General features: G+C 43.9%; 1 protein-coding gene across 1 annotated transcript in view; it reads right to left on the bottom strand.

Moving 5' to 3' along the window:
• NEURL1 (neuralized E3 ubiquitin protein ligase 1) overlaps window positions 1-13,915 on the bottom strand; it is a 159,935-nt gene that overhangs the window by 62,536 nt on the left and 83,484 nt on the right. The window contains exon 2 of the mRNA XM_086752605.1: window positions 4,306-4,547. Within this exon, the coding sequence (XP_086608731.1) occupies window positions 4,306-4,547 (242 nt within the window). The remainder of the gene's footprint in view (window positions 1-4,305; window positions 4,548-13,915) is intronic.

The following is a 13,915-nucleotide window of genomic DNA, read 5'->3' as shown; positions in this document are numbered from 1 at the left end:
GCATCTGAGGGGAGCAGGCAGCGAGTCCTGAACACGTGCAGCACATCGAAAACACCACCCAGTTACAAGGTCTCCTTCTTTCCACGGAAGCAAGGAGTCTTCCAGGGCTAGTATGATCCCCAGATAGAGATGATGCCCTTGGATAATTTTTTCTCTCATTTTGTTTCTTTGAGTATGAACCTGCTGAGAATTGTTCCTTTCAAAGGGATTTAGCCTGCCAGCATCCAGTCTATGAAATGAAAGACCCAAGGATGCTGGATACAGTCCTGATGTGGGGCCAGGACAGTTCCTGCATGCCAGTTGACACATAATTGGTGTTTCTGTTCATGCACTGGATCTGCAGCAAACAGGAGTGCACTTGAGATAGCCCTCTTCCATCAAAGCCTTGGCAGCCTCAAGCAATTTCACTCTTGGCTGCAGGACAACAGCAGAAAGATGGACAGGTACCACCTACCAGATTTCACACAAAACTTGCTACCTTCCTGTAATTTCTTGCTCTGCCAAAGTGCTAATGGCTCAGATGTATGGCAATGCCAGAGATTCAACTGTCCAGGACTGCAGGATTTTGTCCTCAAAAGCCTGGCAGCAGCCCCTCATGTCCCAGCTTGGAAGCACCGGATTTTCACCAAGGGATTCTACAACACCTTGTCTTTGGATTCCTCAGCTCTCTTCTCATCACATTTGTAAACACTGCATTTTTCTTTCACATGTTCTTCTCCAAGACAAATCTGGAACGTGTGCCCTTGGGGGCACAACAATCTCAGAACAGTGACATTGTTCAAAACCTAGAGATTTCTACTTTATAATTAAAATATCAGAGAAAATAACTCAGAGCCCCAGAAAAAAAAAGTTACCAACAGACAGTTCCTCCATTAAGGCAGTCCTGCTCTTTATCCCTACACAGTCCAGCCAACACCTAAACTGTTTACACAAAACACTTGAGTCCCAGGAACGATGGGAAGCTCTTGTAGGATGGACACTGGTGTGGCACTAAAAAGAACTGGAGCAGATTTGCTATTTTATATGCCTGGTCAAGATGGGATGGGATCATGCATGACCCCAGTGGAAGGAGGGTGGATGGGACATGCATATGAAAAAATTGGGAATATATGACACTCCAAGGAGAAGCCTGGATTATTTATTGCAGCAAATTTAGTGCAAGCCCTAAAAGCTTTTGGGTCTGACATAAATATGGCTTCATTGTTATTTGTACAATTTCTCTTTCACAGTCTCTTGCCAATACTTCACAGCAATCACAGGCCATGTGAAGTAAATATTCATATGGTAATCAAGGCTGCACATGTTCCATGTATTAATCAGCACCTATAAACAGTCCTCAATACAGTGTGACCACAGGCAAACTAATATCCAAATTGAAATCTAGTATAAAGCCTGCCAAGAATTAGACACAGCTGGACAAAGGCTACACAGTTTTGCTAAAAAAGGCAATGGTTAATGATGGACCAAATTCTCTCTGCAGCAGCCACTGCTAGCAGAAAAGCTTGGGAGGTCCACCGGGTACCAGAAGGGGAAGAAAAGACACAATCTGCATCCAAACTGCTAAGCCATGGCTGCTTCCACAGACTCAGGCTCCTGCTCTTGTGCCTTGTGCCACCTTTGACAACCCCACCCCACTCTCTAGCAGTGCCCGGAGTTACACAGAAGAAACCATACTGAGATATCATATCTCGGAGGCACAGAAAGAGGAAATTTTCCCAAACCGCACACAGCTCTGGCTGCCTGATGGCATTCCCAAAGCTGCAAAGAAATCTCAGAATAAAACCCAAGATAACAGAATGGCCTAAGAAACAGAATGGCATCTCCTAACTTTTTTCTTCTAGTATTTCAAAGGGAGTTTAGACTTTGTAGGACCTGAATGATTGGATTCAAGGTTGTCTTTAGCCAGTAAGAAGATTTAAGGCACCATTTTCTGCAGGCACTCACAATAATAATGCAATTGCAAAATGGACTTATCAGAAAAGCAAAGATGTTTTCACATTTCCATTCATCCCTAGAGTGCTGAAGCCTGTTGATTACCCCCATGAGACCTTCCCATTAGACTCAGCAGGAGCTCTGCTCCTAAATCCCTTGTGCAGAGATGAAAGATTTGCATGCGTATTCTTCACATATATTATGCAAGCTACAGTTCTAAACTATACAGCGATAAACAAGTGTGAATTTCCTGAGATAACTACATTGTTTCAGAATGAGAAAGAAATAACCCAGAACTTTTGCCTAAACCACTAAACCTATTCAAATCTTTGATAATGTTTTCAAAAACAAAATGCTGCTTTCATCTGCGTGGCCAGCAGGTCGAGGGAGGTGATTCTCCCCCTCTACTCTGCCCTGGTGAGACCCCACCTGGAGTACTGTGTCCAGTTCTGGAGCCCCCAGCACAAGAAGGACATGGACCAATTGGAGAAGGTCCAGAGGAGGGCCACGAAGATGATAAAAGGGCTGGAGCACCTCTCTTATGAGGACAGGCTGAGAGAGTTGGGGCTGTTCAGCCTGGAGAAGAGGAGGCTCCGGGGAGACCTGATAGCGGTCTTCCAGTACCTCAAGGGGGCCTACAAGAAAGATGGGGAGAGGCTGTTTAGTAGGGCCTGTTGCAATAGGACGAGAGGTAATGGTTTTAAAATAGAGGGGGGTAGATTTAGATTAGAAATTAGGAAAAAATTTTTTACGATGCGGGTTACAGAACACTGGAACAGGTTGCCCAGAAAGGTGGTGGAGGCCCCATCTCTGGAAACGTTTAAGGCCAGGCTGGATGAGGCTCTGAGCAACCTGACCTAGTCAGGGATGTCCCTGCTCCTTGCAGGGGGGTTGGACTAGATGACCTTTGAAGGTCCCTTCCAACCCTAACCATTCTATGATTCTATGATTCTATGATCTCCTCCCAATTAATTTTTTGCAGTTGTTTGTCCAAACTGCTGGCCAACATGGAAAAAATCCCATTAGGCAGCATGAGGGAGTCCTGCTGGGTTCCTAGCCTGAATGGAAGTAATAAGAGCTACACAGGAAACATAACAAACCCATAGGAGGGATTTTCTACCTATGGGCCTGAGCCTGAAATCACTGAAATTTCTCTGTATTTTCAAAAGGAGGCAGGGAAGAGGAGGCTGTGAGGGAAGAGGCAGGGAAGGCTGATACACTGCTGTAGGTCCCAGGGACCTCTAGCTATGGGCAACAGCAGGATCATTCCGACTCAGTAGCTAAATGCAGATAAACTTCCTGGAAAAGTCCTTGTGCGTAAATGAAGGATTTGCAGGCGGATCTTTCATGCGTGCCACAAACTAAAGCCTGCCCAAGATGACCTACTTTGTGCCAATGAAATGCACAGAATCGGCTAAGAATGGAAGATGCAGTCCCACAAACCAGACGGCATAATTATTGGAAAATATCTGTGGATGAAGTGCAAAGGGACCCAAGCTCCTTCAAGGTGCAGAGAGCCTAAAAAGTGCTTCAGTACCTAAGGAGACTGATGGATTTCTTCATCAGGAAGCAGAGCCAGGTGCACGTGGAGGCATGCTGTCTTAAAGGAGCTGAACTTCCCAGGCCAGCTGCAGCACAATGGATACCAACTCCTCCATCCTCTGGGCTACCATGGGCACAAAGGAAGTGAAATTGGCCTTTGCCAGCATGAAAAATGTGATGCTTGCAATGTTCTCTCCTCTGACCTTAATGCTATCAGGCAACCAATTCAACAAAGCAGTCAGCAGACCGCCAGAAACATCCTTCACTTCCAGGCCCTTTTCATCTCTTATCTGTTGGCTGTTGAAAGGCTGACTCCCACCTCCATGAGACCAGCCCTCATTGCTGCCTTGTTTACAGAAAGAAAGGGGCTCATGTTGGAAAGGCACATGCCAAGTAACTCCTCACCGTCCCTCAGCCCGCCCAGTAAAACTCCGTTGCAGGATGCATGCAAAGCCTAGAGGACATGTTGGCTAGAGACATACTGAGACTGCTGCCTTTCAGACTGACTAATACAGCCCTTTTTTGTTGCTGTTTTCCAAGCAGTCTCAATTTAATCTGTTGTTCCTTGTCTAACATCCAGATAAATTCTTTTGAGCATGGATTTTCCTTTTCTTCTCAGTTTCTACAGCAGTCTGTAGTGCTGGCTCTAGGAACTATGATGACAAAAGCAGAAGGACCAAAGATCACAGACCTTTAAGGGCAAGATCTGACTACTGTACTTTTCAAGGAAGGGCTAAAGATCTGGTGCAAGCACCAAGGCCTGGTACACCTCAGCATTCATTCATGTCACGGCAGCTCACTTAACAATAAGTGAAAGTATCATTTACTCACCTTAAGCCTGACTTGTTCATAAATAACGATGGGCCTGTTGCTGAAGGTAATGGCATTGCAGAAGCTAGCCTGGCGCTTCACTGCCTTCTGTGTTGTGTCCATGATGATCTGGGATCCCTTTGTGTGGGGATGAAAAAGCAGAGGGCTGATGGACAGAGCTCCACACTGTGGGATGGGGATACAGTGCTTCTGCTTGTGGTGGCATCGGTGGGAGGAAGCCGAAAATGACCCACCTATGGAATCTGAAAGCAGAATGAGGAGAGGAAAAAAAAAAAAAAAAAAAAAAAAAAAGGGTTTCAAATCAGCTGCAAGTAATAAATAAAAAAATATCAATTAAAAAAAAAAACCAAAAACCTACCACCAAAAGTTAGTCAAATCTCCACTCTGTAAATCACTAAGAGTTTCTAGAGCATTCTTTAACAATAAAAGGCCACAAGGATTCAGAAGGATCCTGCCTGGACAGTCTGATAGTACAAAGCACAACATGGAGAACACAGCTCAGCACTGAAATCACAGGCCATTTTGAGGGCACATATCAGAAGAGAAGGCAAAAATTGGTTCCAAAACTGCAGCAAAGATTGTGTAAAGTTGCTGTATCGAAATGTCACATATAAGGAAAATCTTCTACTTCCAGAGGACTTCCACACAACTTGACCATTTCTCTCACTCCTCCTCTGCAACAGCAGCTCCATCAATCCTTGCCTCCATGTGTCCTATCCAGCCTCCTTAAGTAGACACATGCATTGCTAATTTATACTCAAGCCCCACTCAGCAATAACCCACTTTGATTCCTCCACCATCCATTCTCCTCTCCTCCACTGACTGGAACTCAGTTGAGATCCCACTTGTCATGAAGGCATTGATCAGCATGGTATGATTATGGTGAGAGAAGCAAAGAGGGAGAAAGGCTATGAAGCAGGGAGGAGATTATGTCTTTCTCTAACCGAGGCCCTACACAAAGAATCAATGCGTGATCAACACGCTCATGACAGCAGCTTTGTTCATGAATGAATGGATGCGTGAGTTTCTTTTCAACAGGGAGCCTGCAGCAGTTCAAGCACAAAACAATCATTATATTGAACACAAGTCATCTGCTTCCTCTTCCTTGTGTGCCCATACACACCACATTACGCACATATGTTTGGGAGGAGATACTCGCAGATTTGGAAACAGAGTATCAACAGAACAAAGGATTATTCCCCGATAGACTCGGGGATGCAACAAAAGTAAATATGACCTTAACAATGTGCCAGTTTGCGCTGTAAAGTTGCATGACTGAACAGTATGCTTAAAAACTCTATTCCTCAAACACACAAACCATAGAAACTAATTACATACATTCTTCATGCAAATTAATTGCTGACAGTTATGCCTTTATATAGCTACTACAAAATAATGCTTACACCCTCCAATGTAATTCTTGGCTTTATAATAAAAAGCCTGGACCCTATTCCTCCCAGCCTTTGGGGTGGTTTTACTTGTAGCTACATGAAGTTGTAATGGCACATCATCAGGGCAAGCTTAAATAACTACCAACAGAACTCAGAATCTTGGTTTCTGATGAGAACATTTTAATTCAGCTTTAATTTATTTTAATTCGTCAGTCACTCTGGCCTTCTCATCTCATCTCCTTGCTGCTTTTTTTCTCGCATTTTCAGCAACCGTGTTCTTCCTTCAGAATAGAGCAGGGAGGCCAGACAAACAGGACTTTGAAAACTTTCATTAATGCTTTAAGGGGGAGATGAACCAACTGAGAGTTATTTGGTGATAAAAAATTATGTGGAATTTAAGTCATCTTCCTTCTCCTGTTCCCCACGTATGGAAGAGCAGAAATAAGGTGCATAGTACCAAGAAAAAGTAGAGGTTGACCTGAGCAGGCAGGTTGGAGAGGGGAAACCTTCAAAAGGAACAGATTGCATGGAAGGGGCAGTTTGGCATGGGGAAGGTCAGGATGCAGCAGCTCACATGAGCCTGATCTTTTCCCTTTGGGCATGCTACTGACCTGGGAAGTGCACCCTGCCACTCCCCACGGCCCAGACTGGTCAGAAGACAACACAAGCGGCAATAGCCCTGTAGAGAGAACCTTCTGAAGTTACCTCCTAAAACCTGTCTAATTAGAGGCTGCCATGCCCCAAAGAACAGGAGGTTGCATCCCTTCCAATACCACTAGCTTTTTTCCAAACCAGACACATTCTCTATTACAACCCCTCTGGACTCCTGTTAAGCCCTTGGCTTTAGCGATATCTTGCTGATGAGTTTCTCAGGATTAATGGTGTTTTGCAAAGAAGTATTTCCTTTATCACTGCAGACATAATGCTGTTCATCATCACAAATGGTTATGATCCAGAGCCAGCAAAAGTGGCTGACTTTACCTCCCCAGGTGGGTCATGCCAGGCTGTGGGGACAAGATCCCCTGATCATCAAAGTAAACCATCCCAGCCTCTCTTTTGGCAGAAACTTTTCAGGCCACTGCATCTCCCCATTGCTCATCTCTTAGGTCTTCTGCTATATCCCTTTTTTACAGGTAAGCATCTAAAAGTAAGCATCTAGCGTAAAAGCTTCCATTCCTAACTTTTCCAGCTTCTCTAAAACACATATGAAGTCACAGTCATTTCCAAAACAAGACACATAATGAGGGATATAATAAATCATTAGAGATAATATAAAGTCAAAGGATGGATAGAAAAATGTAAAAAACACTTCTGGTCAGTTCCAGTCTTCGTTTTTTCAACACCTCTTTGATAGTTTCTAGGGGTGCATATGTGAAAGAGAAGCTGCTACCAGCAAATATACATTCAATTCATGCCATCCTTGCATTCAGATCTCGATTTTGTAGCTCAAATAGTCACTCTCCAAAACAAACTTGTGCAGCACAAAGGCATACGCATTTTAATTAGTTTGATATAATATCTCCATGCTCTAATTTTACTGGATAACTTGGCTGTGATTATAACAACCGCCGCACCTCTCCGTAGGACATTGCGCCCTTTTAAAGTGCAGTAATGAAGTCACCAAAACTGCTCACAGCTTTCAAAAGAGGCTCTGATAACAACACTGCATATGTCCAGAGCATCTGCCGGAGCAGTGTTACGGAGCCGTGTGGTCCTGCCTGACCCAACTGGAAGGATGTTAGAGAAATGCTTATTTGCCATTGACAGTTTGGCACCGCTATGTGAGAATGGGTCAAACATATCCCACAGACCAATGCCTGCAGAACAAGTGCCCCCCATGGAAACTCAGGGCAACCACGACCGGTGGGAACAGAAGAAACCATCTAAGGATCAGCTTCCACAGGTGGAGAATGCAAAAGGGGAGGAAACCTCCTTGTTGCTCCCAAATGCTCTTACACAGCCATGGCTCCTGCATGATCAACACGCTTGGGTAAGGACTAGAAAAGGTCTTAACTTTTTAAAAATGAAACTATTTTATATAATGAGGTTTTGCACCTTACGAAGGCTTGGAGAAGTTACAAAGCAATAAACCAAATACAAAGGCCTGTGCTCACTTCTTCAGGACAGCATGCCTACTCCAAAAGGAGGAGACACCAGGCAACTTCAGACGGCAACACAAGCACCTAAGACTGGACTTAGACAAGGAAAGGGACACTTTAGAAACACAAGCTGGTGAGATACATCACTGTCCTTACTTGGCCAGCTAAAAATAAAATAAATTATTTGCTTAAAGTTTTTGTTCACACTGAGCTTGACCTGGACTCCAGCCTTCTCCCATTTCCTTGTTTAAATTAATACACGTTTTGACATTGCCAGCCTTTGCTACCAGCAATACTGGTACAATACAGCTGGGGCCCTTGCTGTAGGTTTCAAATGTTTTTTCTTTATGTAAAAGAATTGAGTGAAACTCACAAACTCAGAGTTTCAGTTGGCAAAATAAACAAAAGTCCTCCTGATTTCCCAGCAACCATGCAAGACTTCACTAAGTCTGTGCCAGACTGCTGCTCTCCCACAACCTGACTTATCGGTCACCTACAAAGGCAGAGTGAAGTAATTGCTTGAAATAAAAATTGAAAATAATAAATATTTGAAAGAAGGCTGAAATCAGAGAGCATGTTAAAGGGCACTGCAGGTTTCCCACTCCACAACAGAACACAACTTCCCCCTGACAAGCAGGAGTTTTACCAAAATGCCAGGACTACACAAACTGGTATCTTGTGACAGAAGTCACAAGAGCAGTCATGTCTGTCTGAAAACAGCCTCTGTGTCAAAGGGCTGCGAATCTAGAGAAGCACCATGGACACCCCCCCCCCCCCCCCCAGCTTTCCAAGTTTCATGTTGCAGGTCAAAGAGCATCTTCTCACTCTTATGGTTTTAAAGATTGGCTAGACTTCAGTTTTTAATGAATGCCCAATAATAGATGCTGTTTGAACCATTTCATTCAGTACTGGGCTTGGACCCTGAACATGCCTCCCTAATACCAGGAGCCCTGTCAAAAGAGCAGAAAAAGCAGTAAGTAACGTTTGCTCCCTTGAGCCACAAGCACGTGGGATGGATCTTCTGAAACCTTTAGTAAGACAAGGTGAAGGAGATGTTACGTGAACCACAATGTGAAGCACCCTGAACTGTGCTTCAAGTGTCTCACTCCTAAAGGCATCCTTTTTGGAGTTCTGCTTGATAAAGCAGAATATTGCCCCAAAGCTGGCACACTTCTCCCTCCACGTGCATTAGATGTCCCTGGTATGCTGGATATCAAGGCCTGAGTAGCATCCACACTCTATATAAAAGGCAGTACTGGATGTTCTCAGCTTAGCAAAATGCATCCCAAAGCCTGTTAGAGGTTTTCACCAGAAGCGCTCATGTTCTGCAAACATTAGGCATAATCTTAAAAGGCTTGGGATTTCTTAAATGCTGCAAGAAATGACTGGATTTAATTATTTCAAAATACATTTTTTCCAGTTGAAAAAAATTCGATAGGCACCTACCAGAATACTGTCAAAACTCACTTCAGACAGAAAAGGAACTGAAAGGTATTTAAGAGAAACTTCTTAGAGCATATGAAATAAGTGGTATTCAGAACTGAAAGATAGAGAAAAGACGACTTCAAAACAGAGCCCAGGGACCAGCACACAGAAAACAGAGCCCAGGGACTAGCACACAGTAGCAAGTGGGAAAGACAAATCCCTGTGCACCTAGAAAGGAGGAAAGGAGAGGTGTAGGGTTGGTGACAGAGGTACTTGTCCTGCAGGTTAGTGACAGTGAAAAGAGTGGAAGACCTAGCCCTGGAAAAGTACCTGCACAGCTCTTCCAAAGCTGGATGGTTACTGGCAGCACAGGGAGAAAACAACAACTATGAGGTGTACGCTCATAAGCATTACTGCTTTTTGAGGTGTTCCCATACTTTGGGGAATTATGACAGTGAAATACAGTATAACTAGTTACACTGATTCTTCACATTTGCTTAACACCAGTGGAAACTGAAAAGGAGTTGTAAACCTTGTTTTCTCACATGCAGCCTGACCCATGGCATGTGCACAGAAGAGAGGGAACCATAAATTTATGTAAATTAAAAGCAAGGGTTTCTTCACTGCATTTAAAAAGATATTTGCTGTTCTTGAAGGAATAAGTAATCACTTATCTCCAGTCCATATCCAACTCTCCCTGTGCCTGTTACAATGACAACAGCCCAATCAGATTGCTGTCACCATGGTTGAACTACTCATCTTGGCATTACAAGATGACCAGGAAACAAAGCTTTCTCTTCCACAGACAGATTGTAGCTTTGCAAGTGTTGGGGCATTCAGTGATAGAAATGCAAAAGGTTAATTCTGGAGCATTAAGTCCAGAACACCTGAAATTATGGAGCATCTTGGGTTAAACTTTAGTGAATTAGGGACATATCTACAAGGTGGATCTGAGCCAGCAGGTCAGATCTAGCACTTCCATCCAAGGCTCCAAAACAAGTCAAAGCCAAAACGTAACTTATTTTCATCTGTGCTATTTTAGCAGTGATGAGATGTATCAAGAGAGTAGATTCACACATAGTTTGCAATTTAAATGGAAAATCTTACACTATGAGACAAGAGGCAGGTGCAGACAGATCACATGCACATGAAAAGAGATAATACCAGCCAGGATGGAGCTTGGAGTTGTGCTTTTTTTTTTTTTTTAAGACCAAAAAGCAAAGCTGTATTTAAAGTAACATATCTGGAAGACAACAAGGATGGTTTTACAGACATCTGTGAGAAGCCCCCCGCCCCCCCAGTATAAAAAGTGGGCAATAGGACCCAGAGTTGATTGCAGGATGATCCACCTTTCAAACCTGACTGATGGGTGACAGGGAATGGTAAGTTTGTGAGGAGCCTTCAGAACAAAGCAGCTGATTTTTATTTTTCTCTATGAAATTAAAACTAGTGAAAGAGCCGCAAAAAGTGACAGTAAGGACAAAGGGCAGGAAAACAGGTACAACACGAGAAATTTGGCATAAGTGTGGCAAGACTTTGTCAAAGGCAGAAGAGATAAAACTGATGCTTGCAAAAAGGAAAGGAAAAGGGAAAGAAGACAAGACAGGTGCAGGCAGAATCTGCAAGACCCAGGACACTGATGTGTTTGAGCATATTTATGAGGATGGGCTGAAACAGAGATTACCATTTCCTCTGCCTCTCTGCTCTGCTGGGATGTGCATCACGTGCAGTGCCATAAACGAGGAGCCAAGGTGTATCCTGTTCAACAGTCACTCCTCAAGCCAAGAGAGTAACCTCTGCAGGAGCGCCAGGCAATTACCTGGGTGTGGGGCTTCTTAGCAATATCAGCTGAGTCCATTGACTTGCAAGTCCCTGGTTACAGCTCAGATGTGAGTCTTTATGAAGGCTTGTTTGATGACAATGCCGAGGCTAAGAGTATTAGTAAGAGTCAGGAGGGTGGCAATTTTTATAAAGGTGGGTAAAGAAAGGATATGGCTGAACTAATGTTTGTGACTGAAATAATCCCGAGAGAGATGAGAAGACGCTCCTGGGCAGAGCCTAGAGGACCCTCTGCCAGAGGTGGGAAGGAGTTGAGGAAGAACCTCCAAATGCAGGAGAGGGAGGAAGAGGACAGCAGGGCAGGACTGAGGTGGGGAGGCAAACTCTCATGCACACCATCTCCAGGAGGAACAATCAAGCTAATGGCACTGCAAGCACTTAAACATACCAAGCACCACAAAGGTGGCTCATTATGCCCTTTTTTTTTTTTTGTGAAGAAAAGATTATATCAGAAGAGAGGTGTATGAATATGTAAGTATTTCTATATGCACATCTAGAAGAAAGCTCTTATGCTTGTAAATTAATTTTTAACTTGATATCTTCAGTAATGATGCCATGTTAATCATTAACCATCCCCTGGACCCTAATTAGGCACTATTTGCTCAGCACGTCTCAGTCATTCACAGCAATTCAGTTACCGAGGTGGCACACCACGGAGGACAGCCACGAGACCTCTGGCGCCGCCCTACTTCTCGTGGGTGCAGCCCACCCTTTGCAGGGTCCCCCCACCCTCTCCCCATGCAAATCCCCCCAAGCCCCCATGGCCCATAAGTCCGCTAAGCACATAAGGACAGCAAGAGCATAAGTAAGCAGCCATATGCTCCTGTCTGCTGTGTAAGGAGAGAGGGCGAGAGTAGCCCACAGGAAAGACGCTGGGCAGTGGCAGGATGAATTGCCTTGGGAGCTGCATCCCCCAGGGTCCAGCCAGGTCCATGGAAAGGAGACTGAGATCCCTCCATCAGCAGTAGCTGCTTCTCCCCACACTATCTTCTAGCAGCTCCTCTGATCCAGAGCAGGAGCAACTTGCATGGGCCATGTAAATATTTACCTTTGAGAGCAGCAAGGCACTTCTGACCTTATTCTATTTGCATCTTGGTAATTCTTTATTATTATTACTAAGGCATCATAAGTTAGATGTTGTGAGTAGGAAATGAGAAGATCAAAGTAAAAAATGGTGCTCTGGAATCATCCAAGATCACTTTCTTGATCTAGAGTGCTTTTGTTCTGCTGTGATCAGGTCAGGTCTGCCAGCAGTCTAACAAGAGATGTAAAAATGTATTTATGTCTTCTAACAAAAGAAAGCAAGATTAAGTCCAGTTCACTTTAAGATTTAGGGATGTTTTAAATTTTTTGTTTATTCTTCTCTTGCACAGTTTGAGAATCTTGCCCTTTGCTAATATTTGATGCTTCAAGAGGAGGAACAACTTGCCCAGGGTGATGGCTTATCTGTCCATGCTGCAGATGGTGAGACAGAGGGAAAAAGAAACAAAAAAACTTTCCATGCTACCTCCTCATGATAATCCTTATCTTCTCAAAGATAAGCAAGTACACTGTTAGCCATCAGATTATGTATACTTTCTAAAATAAGTTATCTTTGCTTCTCTGACCCACTGCGTTACTGAACCAGTTACCTGCTCTGGCTCCTTTTCTAAGAACTGTTCACATGGGACAAGCCAGTGAACTCTCCCATCTACCATCATTCCAGTTAATCATTTTCTTAGTATAGATCTGAACTATGCACAGAACATCTACACCTGTATTAACATTACAGAATTTGTCTTAATTTATAATCATGTAAAATAAGCCTAAATAGATATTGTAGATATTTACCTAGGAGCAGTGCTGCTGAGATTAGGGCCAACAGCACTTCCATCTCTCTCTATAACCTCGTAAAAGCACACACAGAGAGGTTCAGCTTCTGCTCTCACCGACGTCCTGCTGCGGGTCTGCCAGGAAGCCAAATGGCAGCTCTGCACCTGCTCTCCCCAAACAGCATATCCCCTCGCCCCTGCCTGAGGCAGGCGCCTGGGCTAGACAGTCCAAAGGCACAAGGACAAACCTTGCATGGGTTCTGAACCAAAGCCTCATCCTCACAAAGCCTAGTGTTTCCACTGTAGTCCTAACTTCACACTGCTTTTTCCCTTCCCCTCCTGCAACACCGGGCACAGCTGTGATGAACGGCTAAACCACTGCCCCACAGGCAGCCGTGTTTCACTACGCAGCCCACAGCCCGCAGAGCGGCCACTCTCAGAGGGTTCATGACAGTTCATGCTGCAAAAAAAGTAGCTACATAAAAGCAGAGCCCAACTGCAAATATTTTATGGCCACGTAGTATTTCCATGCACTACAAATCAATGTAAAAGATGTTTTCTTCAAGGGGCCTCGTATAGACTGTGTTTTTAAAATGCATTCCCTCTGCTAAATATAAATCAGTAAGAGTTTTTGTTCTTCCAAAAGATTAACTAGCCTCAGTATTTTTGGGATCTAATTCTGGAATACTTGTAGATGTGCCAGCATTCTCTTCCAATTTAAATACAGTTTAGTGGAAAGTCTATCCCGGGCACATTTTCCATGTACAGTGTAATAGCTTGGAAGTCTGAATATCGAGAGTTCACCAGAAACAGAAGTAACCTGTCAAGGTTAAACTTCAGATATTTGTCAGGATGAGAAGGAAGGTAGGAGCAATGGAGAGTGGGGAAAAAAGCAAATGTAAGAGTGGTAGAGACAAGCAAATGGACCTGTAGAACCAAAACCCAAGAGATGGTAGAAAATGGTGTAACCTACTGACAAAACCATGCAAAGGAAATGCAAGTTAGAGAAGCCGTGGTTCTGCACTCAAGCCCTTGAATTAGCTTT

The sequence above is a fragment of the Chlamydotis macqueenii genome, chromosome 7 (assembly GCF_036417535.1).
Source record: "Chlamydotis macqueenii isolate bChlMac1 chromosome 7, bChlMac1.mat, whole genome shotgun sequence".
Classification (NCBI taxonomy): Eukaryota; Metazoa; Chordata; class Aves; order Otidiformes; family Otididae; genus Chlamydotis; species Chlamydotis macqueenii.
The sequence above is the reverse complement of the archived record's forward strand: the minus strand, read 5'-3'. Positions and strand labels throughout refer to the sequence as shown.